This window comes from Canis lupus, chromosome 1 (genome assembly GCF_003254725.2).
Source record: "Canis lupus dingo isolate Sandy chromosome 1, ASM325472v2, whole genome shotgun sequence".
Lineage (NCBI taxonomy): Eukaryota > Metazoa > Chordata > Mammalia > Carnivora > Canidae > Canis > Canis lupus.
Window position 1 is genome coordinate 77,645,998 of NC_064243.1, and position 22,045 is coordinate 77,668,042.

General features: G+C 45.9%; 2 protein-coding genes across 9 annotated transcripts in view; one reads left to right on the forward strand and one right to left on the reverse strand.

Annotated features, from left to right (window-relative positions):
* The window catches only part of LOC112644663 (spermatogenesis-associated protein 31D4), a 220,933-nt gene extending 212,085 nt beyond the window's left edge, over positions 1–8,848 (reverse strand). The window contains exon 1 of one of the 3 annotated variants that reach the window (XM_049116422.1): positions 8,724–8,848. The gene's annotated coding sequence lies outside the window, so the exon portion shown is untranslated. The remainder of the gene's footprint in view (positions 1–8,723) is intronic. The other 2 variants (XM_049116414.1, XM_049116412.1) reach the window with 2 other exon arrangements.
* Positions 8,849–10,243: 1,395 nt separating this feature from the next.
* TLE1 (TLE family member 1, transcriptional corepressor) overlaps positions 10,244–22,045 on the forward strand; it is an 85,856-nt gene continuing 74,054 nt past the window's right edge. For 5 of the 6 annotated variants that reach the window (XM_025423248.3, XM_025423249.3, XM_025423250.3 and 2 more), the window contains exons 1-4: positions 10,244–10,411; positions 11,215–11,315; positions 12,770–12,833; positions 12,948–12,992. In XM_025423248.3, coding sequence (XP_025279033.1) covers positions 10,388–10,411; positions 11,215–11,315; positions 12,770–12,833; positions 12,948–12,992 — 234 coding nt within the window. In that variant the 5' untranslated portion in view covers positions 10,244–10,387. Of the gene's footprint in view, positions 10,412–11,214; positions 11,316–12,769; positions 12,834–12,947; positions 12,993–19,301; positions 19,398–22,045 lie in introns of those variants that run through there. The other variant, XM_025423253.1, reaches the window with a different exon arrangement.

Here is a 22,045-nt window from a genome sequence, read left to right on the forward strand (position 1 = left end):
CTGTTGGCCTAATGGAGTTAAGACTCATGGTCTCCCTCATTCCTCTGCTACTGAGCTGTCTTTATTTGCTGAATTGCAATGTGGGGTATGGATTGGGTGCTGCCAGAAAGCACACAACTCAAAGTGGCTGTGTTTCTCTGCTGGTGGGCACAATTCCAGAGCCCGAGGCAGCTGTTAACTCTGTTTGCAGAAATATAAATTCTTAAAGTATCAACCTTAGCTCCAAAGTGCCAAGAGAAATCCCTACAAAGCTTGTGGGCAAAATACATAGAAACATTTTTCTGTCAGTAGGTCAATGAGCAATGGAATCTAGTGAGAGGAGAGGGAGAAATGATACCTAAGTACTCAGCAGTGGGTAGAGCCTCCTACGGATCTCTGCCAAGTGCCAGGGTTCAAAACCAGTCCTCCCACCTGCAACTCTGGGAAAGTACTGGGCTTCGGGTTTCTTTATCAACAAAACATGGATGATAATATACTTGCCTAATAGAAATGATGTGGGGGTCAAATGAGGTTATACAAACAAGTAAAAGCACTTAAAAGAATGCCTGACATGTAGTAAGTGCTCAATAAACAATCATATGCACAAATTTAGGAAATAAATAGAATGACAATCCACCCACTGTGAAATCACCAAAGAAAGGAATCCTATTGACTTAAAGAGATTGGTAACATACACAGAAGATAAAATGTATCATCTTAACCATTTTTAAAATTAAATTAAAAAACATTTTTAAATAGGCTTCATGCCCAGCATGGAGCCTAGCGTGGGGCTCAAATTCACAACCTGGAGATCAAGACCTGGGTGGAGATCAGGATTTAGTGGCTTAGCTGACTGAGCCACCCAGGTGCCCCTTAACCATTTTTAAGCACAATTCAGTGGCAGTAAGTACATTTACATGGTTGTGGTGCCATCACCACCATTCATCCAGAGGACTCTTGGAAGACTGAGACTCTACAATAATGCCCCATTCCTTCTCCCCAGCCCTTGGCCATTTGACTTTTTGTCCACAAATTTGCTTATCTTGGTGCCTCATATAAGTAGAATCACACAATATCTGTCTTCTTGTCAGGCTTATTCCACTGAACAAAATGTCCTACAGGTCTGTCCACATTGCAGCGTGTGTCAGAATTTGCTTCCTTTTTAAGGCTCGTTGACTTTTTAACCTACCAATTGCTTTTTTCGAGTTTTCAGAAACTAAAGATGTAAATAGGACACCTCCTCTCTCCAACAAAGGCAAATAACGTCTGGAAACACTCCCTGGAGTTACCTGGAGATACCTGTCTCCATAGAAATGCTAATTGGAAAACCAGTTTTCGTTAGAAAAGTATTATTCCTTGAGGCAGGCTGTTTACATTAATCAACATTCCTCTAATACTTGTCAGTGTTTTGTAACACTTTTTCAAGTGCCAATTGTAGCTTGCCAGTTCTTCTGAAGTGTGGCGCCTGTGAATGGGGGAAAACCGGAATGGTAACTCTGTTCCCTGGGGGCATTTTCTGCCATGGTGAAGCAGTAATTTTGATCATTTTCATTTTACACAAACGTGGCTTAGGTGCACGTTGGCTAGAGATAGTGGATGGACTGATTAGTCGGGGTGTGAAAAATCCCCGTTTCCCTGTGCCTTCCTATATTCACCTCCTTGTAAAGTATTCAAGTTTTTCATTGAAAGTTGTGGATTTAATCTGTTTCACACAACAACCAGAATCTGCTTACCATTGTCACAGAATTTTTCCCTTTCCATAAACATAATGGGGACAGGAAAAACAAAAACATGCTAAACAGCTACAATTAAAAAGAAAAAGAAAAGATAGATGGGACATTCCAGCTGACAACTCTTTGATTATTCTTTGTCACTTTTCATGATTTTTGGGGGGAACTATTTATTTATCGGCACATCATAAATATGTGCCTCTGCGATTCTAGATGAGCATAACATCAATGTCCAAGATTTAGTGCCATTTTCGTTTCTTTCAAATTAATATTTAAAGCTTAGTACATACAGCAATAATCTGTTTCAGCATTATATTTCAAAATATTAAGGAAATTCCAAAATCAAACCAATGATTTGTAAATTTCACTGCAAAGCTCAAGCGATGAAAAGGCCAGTAGAACAACTATTTTTATCTTGGAAATTAAGAAATTAAAATAAAATTTATTTGCTATCTTATTTTTAATATATAGTTTTCTTTTTTGTTTTATAGTGAAGTTTCTGGTGATTTGAGCTTGATGGCACAAAAAACGATGCATCAGAGGATTGCTAATGTAATTTTCTTAAAGGTATTCATTTTATATTAATTGATAACTAAGGGTCATTTGAGACTGCAGAGAAAACAAACAAAAATAAATAATAAAAAAACTAGAAGATCCAGAGCCAAGTGGGTAATCTTTTGGTTACTAAGTACAGTTTTTCCGTGATCAGAGAAAAAAAAAAACAAACAAAACGCCATTTTTTTCATACTTTTTAAAACTAGAAACATTGTGAATCAATCTTTTATTGACAAAGGAAATTTTCAGATTGACACATAAAGAAAAAGATGTAACATTGACCCTGAAATGATTTTCCCATTTTTTTTATCATGAAAGATTCCAAACATAATTGAAATACTAAGATTACTAATACTAATTTAAGATTCTATCCTTAAATTCTGAGACTACTTGTTTCAGGAAATTTGCTTTCTCTTTTTGCACACACACTTTTTATTTGCGGTTGCAGACATCATTTGAAGTTGTAGGCTTTACCAAGAATCTTCTCAGAACAACATCCTCCTACGTAACCACAAATTTCTCACGTCAAGAAAATTAACCATGATTCCATATTACCTAATATCCAGTCCCACATTCATATTGCCCAAGAAAGTCTTTCAGAGTTGCTGGGGTTTTTTTGTTTTTGTTTTTTGTTGTTGTCATTTTGTTTAATAACAAGGAACCGATTAAGATTCACATATTACATTTCTCTCATATGCCTTTGTTTGGAGGGACAGTCCTCCCTATTCTCTTCCCTACACCTGTAACACTGGCTTATTTTTATTTGTTTGTTTATTTTAAAGTAGGCTTTACACCCAACTTGGGGCTTGAACTCAGGACCCTGAGATTTAGAGTTCATGCCATAATGACAGAGCCAGCCAGGTACCCCTAATATTGACTTTCAGAAACATTTTAAAAATTTTTGTTATTTGAGGTGGGAGGAGCTGGGGAAGGAACAGAGGGAGAGGGAGAAGTAGGCTCTCTCCTGAGCAGGGAGCCTGATGGGGGGCTCAATCCTAGGACCCTGGGATCATGACCTGAGTCAAAGGCAAATGCTTAACTGACCGAGCCCCCAGGCACCCTAACATTGACTTTTTAAAGAGCCCAGGCCAGTTGTCTTGTGACATGTGCCAACATTCTGTATTTATGTCATTTGACTTGTTCATGTAGGCCTAGAATTTCCATTCTAGAGGCTGAAGACATCTGGAATACCTACCGCCTAGCCTTCTAGCTCTTTATCATTTCCCAGAGCTCCTCTGCCTTCAACCATGAGGAACACCACGAGATCACAGATGAGCTGAACTCCAGCTTCAACTCTTCAAAGCAATTGCCAGTTTCTTTTTTTTTTTTTTAAAGATTTTATTTATTCATGAGACACACACACACACACACAGAAAGAGAGGCAGAGACACAGGCAGAGGGAGAAGCAGGCTCCATGCAGGGAGCCCAACGTAGGACTCCATCCCAGGTCTCCAGGATCATGCCCTGGGCTGAAGGCGGCGCTAAACCGCTGAGCCACCGGGCTGCCCCAATTGCCAGTTTCAAGAAAAAAAGTATTGGAGATCCCTGGGTGGCTCAGCAGTTTGGTGCCTACCTTTAGCACTGCCTGCAGCCCAGGGAGTGATCCTGGAGTCCCGGGAGGAGTCCCCCATTGGGCTCCCTGCATGGGGCCTGCTTCTCCCTCTGCCTGTGTCTCTGTCTCTGCTTCTGCCTCTCTCTCTCTCTTTCTCTCTGTGTGTGTGTGTCTTGTGTGAATAAATGAATACAATCTTTAAAAAAAAAATAAGTATTTAAAGGATACCACCAAAGCAAAAGCTTTTCTAAGGTCAAAAGAGAGGCGTCCTGGTTTAATACTGATCTCCTTGCAAGTCCAGGGTCTGACAGCACTCAGGGGGTCAAGGTCAGCTCGTGGTTTACGTGAACACATAAAGGAAGGATCAGCATACATGCTTCCTTTAACGTCCTTTTGCCTTACCAAATGACTCTGGCTCCTGTTGAGCTAAATACTAAACTGAAAGAATAAAAAAAAGTGTATTACCTCAACTTTTATCAGACTTCAGAATGGAATAAAAAAAAACTTGCTAATTTACACTGAGACGTATTGGTACGTTATGCTCTGAGCTCCAGGAAATATCTGCTCTTGCCCCAAAATACTGTCTTTGCTTTTCAAGGGCAGCTCCCCAAGGACTTGGAGAGCTCTGATAGACAGGCCCTCTGCTTGAACTATTTCAAGGAAAACTAATCCTGCATCTACGGGAACACGGAGGAGTGTACCATCCATGTGCGTAAGATGTAAACAGGCAGAGAAGGGGCATTTATTTAATCTATGAGAGAAAATGCTCCAGTGGTATTTGGGGCTGTGCTTCTGCAGTGGCTTATAGACAGAGGCTATTTTGGCCTGGTACCTCTCTAGAAATACAGACTTAAATAAACAAAAGTTCAACCTCCACCGAGGTGGTGTCCTTCTGCAAGTGTTTTTAAAAACGTGATTGGCCAGCTAAGAAGTTTATCCGCCTGGTGCCTCAAATTCTCAAACAGTTTATTTGAATACCACGTGAATGTCTAATCTCCTACAAGTTTTGGGGCTTTAACAAGGTAAACAGATGAGTGGCTGTGAAAGTAAACACTGCATTTCCTCCCAGGCTCCAAAATTCTACTCCCTCCATCCCTTTCACTGGCCCCAGCCTTCCCCTTCCCAAGCTTGGTCTCTTGTACCCTGCAGAAGTACTGAAATTGCAAAGGAGACATTTTTAATTATAAGTACTACAGTAATGAATTCAAGTACACTCGTTTATCATAAAGGGCTTTCCCATCTGTCTCTAAAGTATACTTAAAAAGGCTGTGTATTTGATAACATTAGCACTGAGCATCTTCCACATATTAATGTTCAGCATTTTAGATGTTCTTCGCTTCCCCCAACCCCTGAAGACAACACAGTTGTAGTTTGAGAAAAGGCACATTTATCTCTGTGTTTGGGAGTGCCTGTGTGGTCTCTTCCTAATTTATTTGCACTCTAATCCTCAGGGATAGCATCCCAATCCCCCATAGGCAAAGGGAGATTAGGGAATGGGGATGTCTGCTTCTCCCCATTCTGACAGAGAAAGGAAAACAACTTCCTCAAGTCCCTCAAGTTCATCTGGCCACTGTACAAATTGTTCTTGAGCATGGAGGGTTTCCAAAAGCCCTAATTAGCAACTCACAGCAAACATTTCTTTGCATTAGCTAATGATCCGGCTACACTTGTAAGCAAACAGAACCAACATATCTAATCAATGCTGAAAAACCAACCAAATGCCTATTAAACATCTGGATGTAATTTTCTAGTTAGAACAAAATGAAAACATATGCAGGTTCCTTTGATCTGCATCTTAACAAAGAAATTGTTGATAAAAAAGCACACTGGTCAGTCAATGTGTCATTTTCATAAACTACTCGTTTCTCTTCAAATGCTCCCAGTTTAATTTAGTTGGTTTCCTGCAATCTCTAATTTTACCATATTGTGTGAAACCGCAAGAGATTCTTTGGATGTGATTTTATTTGAGGTTTTACTGCTGCATGGATCGGCTACTGATTTTTTTTTTTTTTTCCTTTCTTTGCTTTCTCTCTCCATGCCCCACACCCATCCTGCCCTTTTCTTTGGTAAAGGGGTGGGGGAAAAGGTTATAAAGCAATGCTGGGAAAATTCTTCTGGACCCTACATTCTCAGGGTTTAAGAAAACTCAGTTAAAAAAAAAAAAGTCAAATGAGAAAATGCATGAGCAATAACTCACAGCTAAAAGGAAGAGAAAATAATGTGATCTTCAGAAATTGACATACTCATTTCAAATAAAAAAAGTAATAGATTTAAAAGATGCATAATATCATTGATCAGCAGCCATAGCTTTTTCTATGACATGTTTAGAACCTGTACGATATACCATCTACTTTTTGTAATGACTTACGCCATTGGTTGACTTGAAAATTTGATAGTCAGCAGCAAACAAATGGAAATATACCCCTATATGCATCAAGGATAAAATAAGCAATCTGGTAATCTTCTTGTTGCTTTGCAGAGGATAAAAAGGGGATTGTTTTTTTCAGAGATAATTTTCTATGGAAGCGGCGTACTTAATATCATTTCATGTAAAAACATCATCAACGCATGAATATGTTAAAGGTAAAAAAGATTATGGTTAACAGACTTTAAATAGAAGACTAAAATGATAGATTTCATGGGTAGGATTATTTTCTTTTAAACAGGCTGTAGCCAATCTGCACATATATTATTTATTTAAAACATAAGATTAAAGCTACTTGATTGTTAAACACCATCATTTGTAATGCAGTTTGATGAGAGTTTTGTAGTATAATTATTACAGCATGACAATCACAAAGAAAATATGACCTTGAAAAGGGGCCCAGCCTTCTCCCTCTGTCAAGGAGGATGGGATACACTCGAAAACCAACCATCTTTATGTACACAATTAAAGCTCTTCCAATTTTGAAATCATCACTCTTTCTTTTCTCCAGATACTACATTATACGGAATTCAGAAGGTTCTTGACTCGAAGTACACCGTTTTAATCTCTCTGTTTAAACCTAATTACCAGTGTGTGCTAGTAAATCAAAATAAAGCTTGGGTAAGCCAGGGAGAAGTGTCAGTTGCCCCAGTTGGCTCAGCATGCACAGGCATATCTGTGGCATCCAAGTTCTTTCTACACAGTCCTGAAGCTGATTATGGGATGAACTGACCATAGACTGGCATATGGGGCCCAATCGCTAGATGAAGATTACAAGGAACGCAGGTTGCCAAAGGACAAAACTTAGCTGCCCATGAATCACATTATTTCAAAAAGTCCTATACGTGGAGCAAGCCTGCTCCAGTCATCACTCCGTTTAACTCAGGAAAGAGGGACAGTGCTTCCTTCCTTTTCATTCTCCATGTTAGCAAAATGAATAATATAACCCTCTCCCCAACCCCACTTAATGAGAACACTGCAAAACCGCATACCCAACTTGTTTAAGAATTTACTGTGGCCTTGTACAGGCTGGCTAAAATCGCTCCCTTAATTTTTCATTTATAATTGATATTTGGGATTGATGCAATTATAGACAAATCAATATCATACATATTTAAAAACAACTCCAACGGTGAAATGTATTATCTAAAATGATTCTTTTAATATTTCAAGAAAAAGATCTCTGAGAAAGAAAATCTCCGAATCAAATGTGTTTCTGTTTAAATAAATGCTTTTCCATAAGTCCCTGGAAAGTAAAATAATGAGAACGTGGGCGTTATTAATACCAAAAACTGAAGTATATTCCAAGGTAGGATGAATGCTTGTCAAAGACGTGTCTTTCTTACCGAAGCATTCACCACCATTTGGCTACCACGGTATTATTCACTCACCAACCGTGTGAAAATAGCTCAACCTAACTGTTCTTTTTAAATAAAAGTATAAATGCGGCAATACTGAAGGTTCTCTGCTGTGCCGTGTATTTGGAGAAATAGACAAAAACTGGAGATTGACACAGTATGCCACATTTACTTAAAACCTCAAAATACCTTTTAGGTCAAGTTCCACTCGTAAGAATTTTAGCCACGAGGGGCTGATGGACCCAACGCTTCCCATTTAGGTCCTTACGCAGCTCCGCCCTGCCCTGGGTACCACCCAAAGGATGGGGGTAAGGGGCGGGCAGGACAGGTTCCCAGGTCTCAATGCGGGTTTATCCCATTGTCTCCCTTGTGTCTAGTAAGTGGGCACAGACTCGTGGGCGTGTTGCTGAGAGGCCCCTAAAACTCTCGGCGGCCCCCAACTCCCAAGACGGCGAATTCGGCCCAAGACAAGGGCCCGAGATTTCGCGCTTCCGCGACTGGGACGCGCGTGCCTTACCCTGGCAGCACCTCAGGGCATCCTTCCCGCCAAACGAAGGCAGGCCGACCTTTCTGCAAAGTCGTCTGAAATGCTTCAATAAAAGCCAACCGCTCCCACGTTGGGTGCAAAGGGGGGTGGGGGGTGGCCTGAGTATTAAAAGCCTAGTCTTAGCCGGCCGGGGCCGTGCGCCAGCCCACGCGCTGCCGCGGTTTCCACCGGGTGCACAGTCCACTACTCCTTCTCACGGACAGGCAGCTCACGGAAAAACAATCCTCAGAGAGATTTCTGAATGTGACCTCACTTTCAAAAGAGGAGCATCACACAAGGGCAAGCACGGAAAGACTCGTTTGGCTCGAACTACCCACCTCCCCAACCCTCCCCCGCCCCCCCTAAGAAACTGCGCGGTTAGACTCCGAGTCACTTTCACTGGGATCTGAGGATTTCCATTAAAGGGAAAAGTGAACAAGTGGCAGGATTTTTGCAAACTCGAGCCCCCGGCTTCCGCGGCGGCACGCTCGCCGGTCCCTCCCGCTCGCGCGCGCCCGCGCCCGCGCCCGCGCGCCCCCGCCCGGCCCCACGTTACTTTGATTGACAGCCCGGCCCCGCCGCTCTCCTTCCCACCGACCTTCCCATCCACGGTGCCAATCTCGGCGTCTCGCCTCTTCCCATTGGCTGCTTTCGGCGTCCCGCGGCTCCTCCGGGAACAGTTCCTCACCGAGCCCGGGAGGACGCGGCTGGCTGGGGGGCGGGGGGGGGGGGCGGAGCGGGGTGGGAGGGGACACCGGGGAGACGGCGGAGACGCGAGCGAGTCGGGTGGGAGCGGAGGGGGGGGGGGCGGCCCGCGCAGCGCTGCGCTACCATAGGCTGCGGGGAGGCGTCGCGTCAGCGCCCCACGTTGGGCGCCCGCGCGCGATTGGCTGGCGCGCGCTGCCCCGCCCCCCGCGGCCTCCCGGACCCACGTCCCCCGCCGGCTCTGCGCTCCCGCCCCCGCCCGCGCGGGGCTGGGCGGGGCCGGCGCTGGTTAGCTCCGGAGTGTGAAACCGCGTGTTAATGTAACCGGCGCGAGAGGCGCGGGCGGCGGCGGCGGGAGCGGCGGCTGCAGGAGCAGCGGCAGCGGCGAGCACCCTGCGCCCCGCGTCCCCGGGGCGACCGCCGGCGCCACCCCCACCCGCTCACGGCCGGCCCGCGGCGACCAAACCCCCGCCGCGACTACTCCGGACCCGCCCGCGGAGTTTGCCCGCCGGGGAGGGAGGCCGCGCGGCGGAACGCGCTCCTGCTCTTTTCTCCACCGCCTCGCGGATGTCGCCCCCCGGGTCGTGAGAGAACTTTGCGGCGGGCTGGAGCGCCCTGTGCCAAGAGGCGGACGAAGGGAAGGAAAGAAAGAGGGCCCAGGCCGGGGCTCGGAGCGAGAGTCCGGAGCGCCCGGGCCGGCCGGGTGGGGCGAGCGCGCGCGGGGCGCGGCGCCCGGATGCGCCCGGGGCTCGAGGAGCAGCGGGCGGCTGCCGCTCTGCCCGCCGCGGAGTAGCCCCGCCGGGCCCGGAGGGTTCGTGCGACCGCGGAGTCCGCCGAGTGCCGCTGGCTCGGGGCGCGCCGAGCCGCCTCCCGGCGCGCCCTCCGCACTTTCCCCGCCTCGGCGTCCTCCCGCGCTCCTGCTCCTCCGCCGGGGCTGAGGCCGCGGGGCGCCAGGCGCGGACCCTCCGCCGCCCGCCGCCCGCCGCCCGCCGCGGCCCGGGCCGTGCGCCTCGCCGCCTCCCGCAGCCCACGAGCGCCCGGTGACCCGAACGTCGCCAGGTTTGTGGGTGTGGGGTTAGCCGGGGGCGCCGGGCCACCTGCGCCTCGCCCGCGGCCGTGGCCGCGGGGAAAACCCGGAGAGGAGGCGGAGCGGGAGAAGAGCGAAGGAAGGCAGCCCGCCTGGATCTGTTTGCCCGGGACGGGTGCCGCGCACCGGGATCGCCGAGGGGAGCGCGGCCGGAGTCGCCGCCCCCCGCGTCCCCGCCGAGGCAGCGGAGGCCCACGGGCCGGATCGCAGCCCCCGCGCCCTCTTCTCGGGCGCCGGCGTCACCGGCCCGGGTGCCCCGCGATGTGGCCCTGAGCGAGGGAGCCCGCAGCGGCGGGAGCAGGAGCGGCCGGGGCGCCCCGCCGAGCGCGCCTGCGTGCGTGGCCCGCGCGCTCCCCGCGCCCCGGGTTTCGCCCGGCTTCTCGGCTTAATTTTCCTCGGCGGGATTAAAGTTGGAAATTGAGCGGAGAATTGAGTTGCCCGGAAACAGAGCTGCGGCCGCCGCCAGAGCGATGTTCCCGCAGAGCCGGCACCCGGTGAGGCGCGGCGGGGTACGGGGGGGGGGGGGGGAGGGGGCGCGGGGTGGGGGCGGGGCGGGGAGGGGATAGACGCTCGCCCCGCGCGGCAGGGGACGGGTCTCTGTTAAATTCGGGAGGACCACCCTCCCCCCCGCCCCGCGCAAGCCTCTGGGGGTGCAAGGCTGGGGGGGTCTCGGAGCCTCCCTCCTGCGCTGGGGAGGGAGCTGAAACTCCATTTTTCCCTCTACTCTTGCCCCCCCCCCCCCCCAGTTGATGTCTAGACGGGCGGGCGGGGGCTCCCGGGGGCGCTGGGGTTCTTTCCCGGAGCGATTTCTCCGTCCACCCCACCCCCTTGCCGAGACGGGTAGGACGCCCCCCCCTTTGTTTCTCGTCTCGCCTATTTACATGTCAATGCGGCCCCCGCTCCGGCGCGCCCGGAGGTGGCCCCGCGTCTCTGGGAACGCGGAGCGTTAGGCTGTTGTTTTTCTTCTCTGGTCCCCGGGGTCATTATCGCCCCCGTGGGGAGGGGGCGGGGGCAACGACGACGATTTGGCCTGGTTTTCCCCGGCCGCCGGGAGCCCCGTCCCTACAGCCTGTGACCCGGGCGCACGCACCGAGCACCGAGGAGGCTCCAGGCCGGGCGAGGGTCCGCTTTCTCCTTCCATCAAGCGCAGAGCAAACTCGAGTTCAGGGCTCGGTTTTCCGCCACTTCTAACTTTATTTTTTGTTTACGTCCCGCCCACTTGTGCTTCCTCTGCCTTCATTGTTTGTCTGTCTCCCCGCATCCCTGTGCCTCGATTCCCCTCGGCGGCCGCCCCCAGACGCCGCACCAGGCTGCAGGCCAGCCCTTCAAGTTCACTATCCCGGAGTCCCTGGACCGGATTAAAGAGGAATTCCAGTTCCTGCAGGCGCAGTACCACAGGTGCGTGTCCGGCCAGGACAGGCGGGCGGGCGAGCGGTAGCCCCGGGGGCAGCCCCGGCACCTCCTCGCCCAGCCGGGGGCGGCGGCGGCTGTACTTAGTCCTCGCGTCCAGGCGGTGGCGTGTGGAGTCGCAGTTAAGACCTGTCATTCATGTTACCCTGTTTCCAGGTTATTCCTGGGCCGTCTCTCCTCTAATCTCCTCCTACTACCATTGTTTCCCTTTTGCCGGTTTGCTGCTGTTACAGGGAGCCTTTTTTTTTTTTTTTTTTTGAGTATTTAGGAGTTGCATGAGAACCGTCAATATTTGCACTTCGTTTATTTATTTTGCAACAGGCTGAGCTGAAACCTTGGTTCAATCGATGCTCCAACCCTGGAGTGCAGGTTTAGGGAGGCAGAGCCAGTGTTGAAATCGCTCTTTGCCATACCAGGGGATTGTGTTGTCTGAGACAAAGTCCATCATGGGAGACCAGGTGCTGTTAGCTGTGCCCATCACTGGTGATGGGGGTGGGGGGGGCGTTAGGTGCAGGAGGAAGCTCCCCTGCCTGGCGTCGTCATTTTGGAGTGGTTTGGGAAGGACAGGGGACCGCAGTCTCATTTATATAAATCCTGGCTTAGTCTCTTCACCTAACTGAGACCTACTTCAAAAGGTTTATAAGTGAAAAGTGATTGTAAAGCGCCCTGTCCATAGTGGATTTTCCAGAACTGTTAGTTTCTTTCCCATGTTCCAGTGAAGTCTTAGCTGATTAGAGCTAAGAAATAACTCTGTAATGACAGCCCTTATTTTGGTCATGCTTGAGAAAAAGTGCACAGATGCTTGGGTGTGAATTTTCTTATTTTGTCAGAGGCTTTTCTGATTGTTGACCTTTTGTCTGCTTGAAGATAATAATCTCTGGAACTTGAGGCATACCTGCTCACACTGTGTTTACCAAGCCGGGAGTAGCTACTTAACATATTTTGGCAGGGATTTAAAAACAAGATTTCAAAAGGGACCAACAATTGTAGAAGTAACTCTAGAGTATAGTTTTTAAATTTGGAGACTGTTTGAGTTGGCATAGATGGGACAGCCTGTGTCTGATGCTGAAAATTGTGCAAAGGCCAGATTTTGGTGGAATCCAGAGGAGCAAACTGGTCCAGGGAAGTAGGAGTGAACAGATGAACAGGAGGAGGATTTGGTCTTCTGAGTAGATCAGGGCTTTTGACAGATTTTTCATTCTTGGCATCTGACCAGGTATGCATCAAGAAGAAAAATAATAGTAGCTGAGTGGAGACGCTGTACTGTTCACCTTATTCCCTTTCCCTATTAAATGCAAGGACAAAGCTTTTGCATGTTTACCTAGATAGTTTATGGCTTTTCCAAATTGGTCTGTGTTTTTACTTGAAGTGCAAATATGTGAGGCAGATGTTAAAACAAGTGACATAATGTTTACATTAAGTTGCCTGTTTTGTTTTTGTAGCCTTAAATTGGAATGTGAGAAACTGGCAAGTGAAAAGACAGAAATGCAGAGGCACTATGTGATGGTAGGTATCAGAGATTAGACTTCTTTCTTTTGCATGTAAGATTAGCAAATACGTGTTCCTAGCATTGCAAAACATGAATTAATGAAATGCTTGATTTTTTTTTTCTTTTTGCAGTATTATGAAATGTCATATGGATTAAACATAGAAATGCATAAACAGGTAAGCTCTATTGAAATCTCGAGTTGAAATGAGAAATCAGTCATTATGATTCTATAAAACTGGCTGTGTCCTCAGTGGTCGGGGGGGGGGGGGGGGGGAATTTGTATGCCCTTAGTTTCTTTCCCTTCCTGTGAATTGGTGGTAGTGTTTTGCAGCAAGAGTTGCTTCTTGACAATTACAGAATCTGTAAGTGACTAGGTGAGAGGTGCTTTGGAAATGTGACCCAACCTGTCTATAGGCTGATAGAAATTGAGTCTCTGAGTTGGCTTTTCTACCTGGATAGATTTATTCTCTGCTTGAAAGATCTGGATATCCCATAGAGTTCTGAAATTCAGAGTAACTTAACGTTTTTTTGCCGGTTGGAACAGCAGTGTGGTCCTGCGGGTGGAGGGGAAAGAAGGATATTCAGGAGTTTCTTAAGCAGGTTAAACATTGTATATGACTAACTGTGGGGTTCTCGTCTTGCTTCGGGGTTGCATAAAGTGACATTCAAGATTAGTGGCTTATTAGCAAACATCTTTTTGAAAACTTTCTCAATTGATGCAGATTTGGAGGTGAAAAAGCATTCTTTTATGGCCACAGCATATGTTGGGAGTCGCTTCAGTCCTAGTGGTTTTAAAAGCATGAAAAGATTAGTGACTGGAAAGCTCTAGCTATGACTATGAGTTTGCAAGTTCCCATAAAATTCACACTTATGGCTACTATAATGGTGTATAAAAAGAGTATTGAGCTGGAACAAGGCACTAAGGACCTCATAAGAGAAGAAAAGCTAAATGATTGCTCAGCCCAAAGGACCCTCGATTGAGTAGTCATTGTCTGCCAAAGAAAGCATTAATGGCAGGGTGTAAGTATTCTGGAGATATGCTGACATTCACTTTTTCATCAAGACGCTGGTACAATAAGTCTTTTAGAAATCGATTGCCTCTTAAAAAATTATCATCAGATGAAGTTGCACAGTTGGACACATTTCAAAGTGCAACAATACAATTCTTACTTGATGTATATGTGCTATTTCATCTCAAACCCTTGTTTCATTAAATTAAAGAGCATGGCTGACCGGCTGGGGCACAGTGGAGAAATTGATTAGTTCAGCCTTCAGATCTTCCTTATATTCAAAGACTTTCATTAAGCAAGTGTGTTTCAGAGTTGAATTCTGCTTTTGTAACTCCACACTCTTTGATTTTTAATTCATCATAGATTTCATAATGTTAAGTCGTGTACATTAGATCTATTCTCAGATATGTGTTTGGAAAGGGATAGTTAGGTTCAGGGCCTTTCTTTAATAATATAATTGGGCCTTTAAAAATGCTGATTTTATTCTGATTTGCAAAATTGGTAGCCTAGATTATGTTGGGCTTGTGCCTTTGTTTTTTGTGTGTTTGAATGGCAAGTGCCTGATTGAGGCGGTTGTAACTTGTTGATAGTAATTGGGCAAGAAGATCTATGGTCATTTAAATGAATTATGCAAATAAGCTGGGTGAAGGAGTTGTAACCTGCCACTTTTTTTTTTTTTTTTTAAGTTACCCCAAAGGCATACTTTTTCTAATCACAATTCTAGAAAGGGTAAACAGGAGACCAAGCTTTTTCTTAAACTCATAAACTCAAAGGATTTAATAACTTCACCAACTCTTTTACAAGGAAACACTACCTCTGGATGATGCTGTATGCTGATGCAGGATTTATTGGGGAGGTAGAGGAAGTGTGTAATTCTGCCGGTTCCTGAAGGTTACATGGTTACATGACCTCTTTTTTATCGAGTAGGAAAAAGGAAGAAGGGGCGAAGAGGGTCAGGAGCCCCATGGTGTGAAAATAGGTTTCTAATGAGTTTCTATACACTATTGGGCATCTGTGGGTAATATTGTCCATCCGTGAGCCACTATGCATTAATAATATGCTGCGTATAATTGGCTCAGTAATTTGAAAAATGTGAAAAGCTGAGAGATGCCATGTTCTTCATAGTAGGGTATTAAGCCTCTTGAAATTTAGTTTATATTGTAAATGCTGACAGACCCGTAACTAGAGTGGTGTGCAAAGCAGTGCTGTAATTCAGTTTAAAGTGGCCTTACATTTGAAAAACATCCTTCTGAATGTCACACATTAATAATAAGTTCTGAGGAGGCATTTGGTGCAGCTAGTAATCATAATTCTTATTAAAACTGGTGACGTCTGGCCCCCAGGGTGTAGCCAGGCTCAAATTGATGCTTTTTGCCGCCTGATCACCAGCATGGCCTAAGTGCTCATTATATTGTAGAGAGGGCCTTTGGAGCTCTCATTAGATTTGACAGGAATTCTCTCTGGGGGGAAACTGGGCATTAGTGAGACTCCTGACAGGCTGAAATTAGTCCTGCTTTATGGCTTATAACCAAATGCTAGCAAGGCATCATCAGGGGACACAAAAAATTGTCATTTCTGACAACATCTTTGTTACTGAAAAAAATGCAGCGATGGGGAAACTTTCCACGGAGAGAGCTTTAATGTTGTTAAGATTTGTCTGCAGTGTGACGACCGCTCTCTCCACCTTTCAGCGGGTTTGTCTAAGAAGTGAGTTTTAGAGATTTCAGTGTCAAATCTCACCACCAACTTTCCCGTCTGGAAGTTTTAAAGTGGAAGCGTGTCCAAATGGAGAATGGTATAATTGTGGTTTCCTTACTTGGGTTGGTGCCCACAGTCCATGTTTATGTTGTGTCAACACTTCCTGATAAGCCTTTCCCTCACTTTCTCTGCTCCCGTATGTGGCTGGTTACTGAAAAGTCAGTGCACGAGGGATGGTAATGGGCACTTAATTTTTTTGCTGTGGCATTTAGACAGTTGTTTTTTGTTGTCGTTATTTTGAGGAGTGCCTGGGTAGCTCAGTCTGTTAGGAGTCCGACTCTTTGATTTTGGCTCGTGCGGTGATCTCAGGATCCTGGGATCTTAGCTCCTGTCTGGCTCCTTGCTCAGTGGGGAGTCGACTTGAGATCCTCTCTCCCTCTCTGTGTACACACACTCTGTCTCTCTCTCTCTCAAAATAAATAACATCTTAAAAAGAAAAAAAAATACAGGTTTTGTTTTTTGAGTCTTTTATAGATCTCTGCCTACCCATCTCTCTCCAGGTAGATTGTAAACTCTGGGTATTTATCCAGAAGAGGTGGAGACATCTCATAAAACGTTAAGGCAGTTCTATGCCCCCAAAGCATTAGGGTACATTACAAAACAGCGGGTGAACGTGAGTCTAGTTGTTTTGAGGGCTGTGCCTGGTGTGTTTGGCAGTGCGATCTTTCAGGTTTTGTTTTCTGTCCTGTGGTGTGGTATGACCTCATTTGGTGTTTTTGGAACAAGATGCACTGTAAATACATACATAAGCCTTATTTATTCCACTTGTGGATCTTTTTACAGGATGCTGATGAGGCCATGCCATAAGTTGTCTTAGTGGCGTGAATTTGTACAGCACTTAACAGTTTTCAGAAGTGATTTGCCTCATCCTGTGTGGTTGATTGGGTAGGTGTTTTGCCCTGCCTGCAGCTGTGGGCATGTGTTCGGAGTCTGGTATTTGTCAGGGTCAAGTTTCTGTTGAAGCTGGTCACCTGGTTCCCTAGAATTCAGTCCTGCTTTCCTTGATCGACCCCTTCCCCCCGTTGCATTGGAGGATGAGGCCACACCTGTGGCCTGCGTGTGGTGACCCAGTGCCCCTGGCTGCATGTCTCTCCTGTTCTTGCTCTTTGTGCTGAAAACTTCATGTCATGATACACAGTCACATCAGGACCTGGTGCATTCTAAGAGTTCCTGAAAATCAGCAGTAGTGACTGGTCTGCAGAGGTCACAGCCATGGGTAAGGTAGAAAGTTGTAGCCAACCGAGCACTACTGTCTGCAGGTTAAAATATGTCTAAGAACAAAAGAAAATTCGAAACTGTTGTCAGGACTCCTGGTTGAGGCCCAGTGCACAGTGAGTGTGATCACTTTGTCTCTCTGTGCCTCTATTCTTCTGAAGAGCAGGCAGAGTGAGCACTCGGGGCTCTCCAGGGCGGCCAAGAATTTAAAAATAAATGAAAGGACTGGCTCTGGAAGGAAAGAGGGATTCTGCAGTGTGGTTGTGGGGCGGGGAAGGAGAGGAGAAAGAGAAACAGATGAGAGCTTAACATAACCAAGCACCATGTGATGTTTCTGCCAGCGCCGTGTCTCAGACCACGTAAATTTCGGAGTGAAACCGCTTTCACGCTTTTGATGTGTGCTTTAAAGTTTCTCTTAAAAAATAAATTGTCCTCTGGTAGTGTTTTAAAAGTGCTTAGGTGGAACTGTTAGGAGTTCACCTGCAGGTTAATCCCTTAGATGTGACTCTTGCTATTTGTCTGCAAGTGTTACCTTTCTTCCTGCTTTATAACCATGTGTGTTTTCTGTCTACCATTTCTCACTTTGAGATTTTTTTTTTCCTGAGTCTACGTCTCAGAATGGGAAAAGACTCGCTGTAGTACTTGCAGTTACAGCTAAGCTCTACCAGGTGTTAATTACCTTGTAATACAAAGGGAGTCACTGTCATCAAGAGTGGAGTGGTCCCCAACTTCATGTCCTTAGTGAGGCCTGCCCTTCACAAGCTTCAGTGAAGAGAGAGAAAGCTCCCTGTGTATTTGGAACACAGATTCTGAGGCACAAGATTAGCCTTTGGTTTTTATCAGCCAGCAGGGCGAATCCTCCCAACTTTGTGTCACTCTGCCTGACCCCTTCAACAGTTGGCTAGTTCATGGTTTCTATCCAGAGCCTAGACTAGGATGAGGTAAGGGATGCACTTGCCCTGGGGCACAGAATTTAAGGAAGGGGTCAAAAAACATAGTCATTAAGATTTTTAAAAATATTTTTAAATTCAAAATTCATGCCAAAAAACTCTGAGGAATGAAATATGTGATCTTAAGGATGGGCCTTGGTATAAAATACAGTTCCATCGGGATGGGTCCCGATTTAGGGGACTTTGGGGACTGGATGAGTCATTGACTAGTTGTCTGGGCCTCAGTTTCCTTCTCTGCAAAATAAGTGATTAGACTAGGCAAGTTCTCAGAATGACTCCTCTTAGGAGAGGAGAGTTGTCCCTCCAGACCGCACCCCTGCCAGAGTTGAAAACCTGGTGCCCTGTGTCAGTTGAGGAGAGTCTTTGGCCAGAGAGCTTAAGATACTCCTTCAAATAGTGTTTATTAAGAAATGCAGAAAGAATCTGTTCCTTTAGCAAATATTTAAGTAAATCATCTTGTGTGGTAGTTAAACTAACGATATATTCAGTTACTGGCTCATGGAACCATTTTAGGTTTCCATAGATGTGAGTGTTTGCTCTTCTATTATTAAATATTTGTGGTCTTCAGGAGTGGATTACATTGGAGGAAACTAAGAAACTGGGCTTCTCAAAGGCTTTGATTGGCTCAATTGTCAGCTCCCTGCCCCCCCATCCCTGTTGACTTACTGTTAGTTCAGAATTTGAAAAACAGATTTTCAGAACTAGTACTTTCAATGTCGAATATTTGGTCTGATAGTTTTAAATTAAATTTTAGGCAGCTGTTTTCATAAGTAGGCTTATTTGACAAGAGTAGGCATTTATAGATTGAGAACAGTCCTCACCAATGGGATTGGTGAGTTTTGTATTATGAAATGTGCCATAGAAATGTGTCTTTGACTGTGATTTGGTGTTTTAAATTAGAGCACGTGTGTGTGTGTGTGTGTGTGTGTGTATGTATGTATGAGAGAGAGAGAGAGAAGGCATGGGCACTAAGGTGTGGCAGATAGAGGGCAAGGTGAAGGTCATTTTGGGTATAAGATGAAAACTAAGAGGAAAAACCAAACTCCGAGAATTCCATCCATTGAACTTATTTTTCTATCTGCCAGATGGAGAAAAGCTGTAGGGTGTGGTGTGTTTATAGCCCTATGTACGTTGAAGAGGTATAGTCACATATATTATTTCCAGTGTATTGGTAGATACGTACTGGATTTTCACTTGACTAAGTAGAACCAGTTTTTGAGAATGAATCTGTATTTGAACTTGCACGTCCAAATCATGCTGTTTGTGGAACTGCTCAGTTAACTGCAGTACTGTACTGGGTTTGATACTGCGGGTGCCATTCCTGGTCTAACTAGATTGTTAGTTAGCCCCTGGTATTTTGTGCATCCTGTCCTTGAAAAACTTGAAAATATACCACCAGACGCGTTCGCTTACAAATTTATGAGTTATAAAAGCGTATAAAAGTATTAACACATTGTATATGTTTGTCATAAATGGAAATCATAAGCAGAGGGATCAAAATAAAAATTGGTGTGTCCTCTGCGGTCACTTGGGTCCATGTGCTCTACTGTAGAGACCAGCAGCCTCCATCCAGACGCTCCAAACTCCAGCCCCAGAATGGGAGCATCTTTAAAGTGGTGAATGCAAACTTTCAGGGCTGGGTCTTCAGGTATGTTGGTGTGTCTGTTCTTTCTAATTTTGACTTCCCGCTTTTGTCAGGGCGTCTGTGTCCATCACTCACAGCCTCGTGTGTCTGCCCCCAATTACTGTCCCTACTAGTCTTGGTCACTTCTGTCCTCCTTCCACCAGGCCCTTTAATCCAGCCAGTGGGTCTCCTCTTCCTGCCTAAAATATGTTATGTATTTTTCTGTTTTGTTTAGAAAAAGTCCAGGTCGTCTTGTCAAGCTTCACAGGCCTTCCTCAGTATACTTCAAGGTCAAGTTCAAATAACAACACTCCCTGTTTACCTTAGGTCTTCTGTGTCCTCTGCACCAGGAGCCTGTCACGTCACTGAGTTTTGTTCCGATTTCTGTAATCATGTTTTTTCGCATGTGTCTTGTTACTCTCACTAGGCTATGGTCTGCTCAAAGCTTGCATTTGAGACTTACTCCAACTGCTTCCCAATGAGTTAGCCAAAGTGGGCACTTGTTAGATAGCATTTCATGTGCTGCTTAAGAGAGTGGTGGTTGGGGATGCCTGGGTGGCTCAGCGGTTGAGTGTCTGCCTTTGGCTCAGGGCGTGATTCTGGGGTCCGGGATCGAGTCCCTCATGGGGCACCCTGTGGGGAGCCTGCTTCTCCCTCTCCTCATGTCTCTGCTTCCCTCCGTGTGTCTCTCATGAATAAATAAATAAAATCTTAAAAAAAAATAAAAGAGAGAGAGGGTGGTATTTGTTAATCATTTTGGATCCTGGACCCATCTGAAAATCAGGTGGAAGTTGCTTGGCAAATAAATTCCACACGTCTTTACACGCAAGATAGCCTTACCCAACAGTTTTGGCCATTTATCATAAGATCCTTCAGTAAATCCATGGAATCCAGATTAAAAACTTGAGCTCAGAGTACCAGGCTGGATTCTGAGGCTGACGTGAAGAATGAAATGTTTGATTTTGCTAGATGTTTTACAGGACTTCAGGTCTCATATAACCACTTCTGCTTGGTTTTTCTTTGGGACCAGTGATTTATAGACAATATCCATGGAGGCTTCTTCATGGGGAGTTTAATTACAGTGGTATATTTGGGTTTGTACTGAAGAGAGAGCGAAAACAGAAGTGGTGTGTTGCCAAGGCCTGGATTTCTGTGCAAGCAGCGTGTGTGCATGCATCATTGGCCCTAGGGTCCCTGTTGGTCTCCTTAGGACCACTGCAGCCCCTAAACAGAATTATGGATAAGTAGCTCATAATGTGTTAAGTATAAAGACATTTAACTTGACTTAGTTGCCAGATTTCTTAATGACTAATATCATCCCTCTTGATTATTTACTTTTGGTCTTTACATACCTCTTTGCCCCACCAAACATTTTATCGTGAAGAATTTCAAATACACGGAAAAGGAGAAGGAAATAAACAGTGAACGCCCACACTGTTCTCACCTGTGTGATCCCAGGATTTGCCTGTCACATACCTTACAAAGAGCTTTTGCTGACCTCCCCCCAGTAAATAAGTGAAAGAGTAATTCTGGAAAACTTGGGTTTGTTGGAGGGCCGGACCTTTTCTTAGCTACCAACCCCATTTTAGACTGAGAGGTGAAGGAGGGCTTTTCTCCAAGTACATTTTAAGAATTCCATCTCAACAGGTGTTTACAACATTTTAGCGCACTTTCCTCTTAGACTTGCCCTTTGTGTTGCGACATGGTTGTATTATGTGGTGTTAGGGCGCTTTCTTTTTCAGCTGTCACCTGGAAGCAGAGATTTGTACTTAAACAAAAAAGCCAGACTATCCTCCCCTCACCCCCCAGCCTTTCCTATTTTTTGGTCCTTCAGAAAGGACCTTTAAGATGCCATCAGCATATTCTCTGGGGAGGGAATAGTTTCCATGTTGTTAGGTAGGAAACTGGGAAGAAATGGTGCTAAAGGACTCCGATTTTGAACTTTGGATGGATGGAAACTGTCCTTTTAGGGAGTTTGCATTGGCCTCAGAGCCCATGGATGGTGCAAGGATGTGAAGTGCCAGAAAACAAAACCTCTTTGAGGACCCCAGTGTGAGGAGGAGGCTCTCGAGGCCAGGCCCTCCAGAAGCAACAGCCTTTGTCTCTCCTGGGCGCCCTCTTGATGCCTTGAGCAAACAGCCGGTCAGAGCCTCTTACAAGTAAGGTGACCAGCCAGTGTATTGACACACAGAGACACAATAGAAAACTGCATTAGGAGGTGAGCCGTTGGGATTTGCAGTAAATATATTACAGAACACAAGTGACTTGCCGATACTGCTTGTTTAGCAGTTTGCAAGGGCAATGGCAGTATGGATTTTTGAATTAGAAGGGAAGGGCTGTTCTTTCTCTGTGCGGGAACATCTAGTTGATGGCTGGGGAGAAAATTGATTTAGAGAACAAAATGCAGCCGCCTTTATTTGTGCCATTTGAAAGGCTTCTATGGATTAGTGAGTGAAAATAAAAAGGTCGCATTCGGTTTAGGAAAGGAGGTCTTAACATTGATCTGCATCTTGGTCTGGAATGGAGAGAATAAAGGATGGACCACTGGGATGGAGGAAGGGTACCCTGTCTCCGAGCAGCCTGCAGCTACAAGTCTCCACTGGTTCCCCAGTGTCCCTGTTGTCTTTTTCAAAAGTCAGCTTCTTGGGCTGATTATTGTAGCGTAAGCTGAT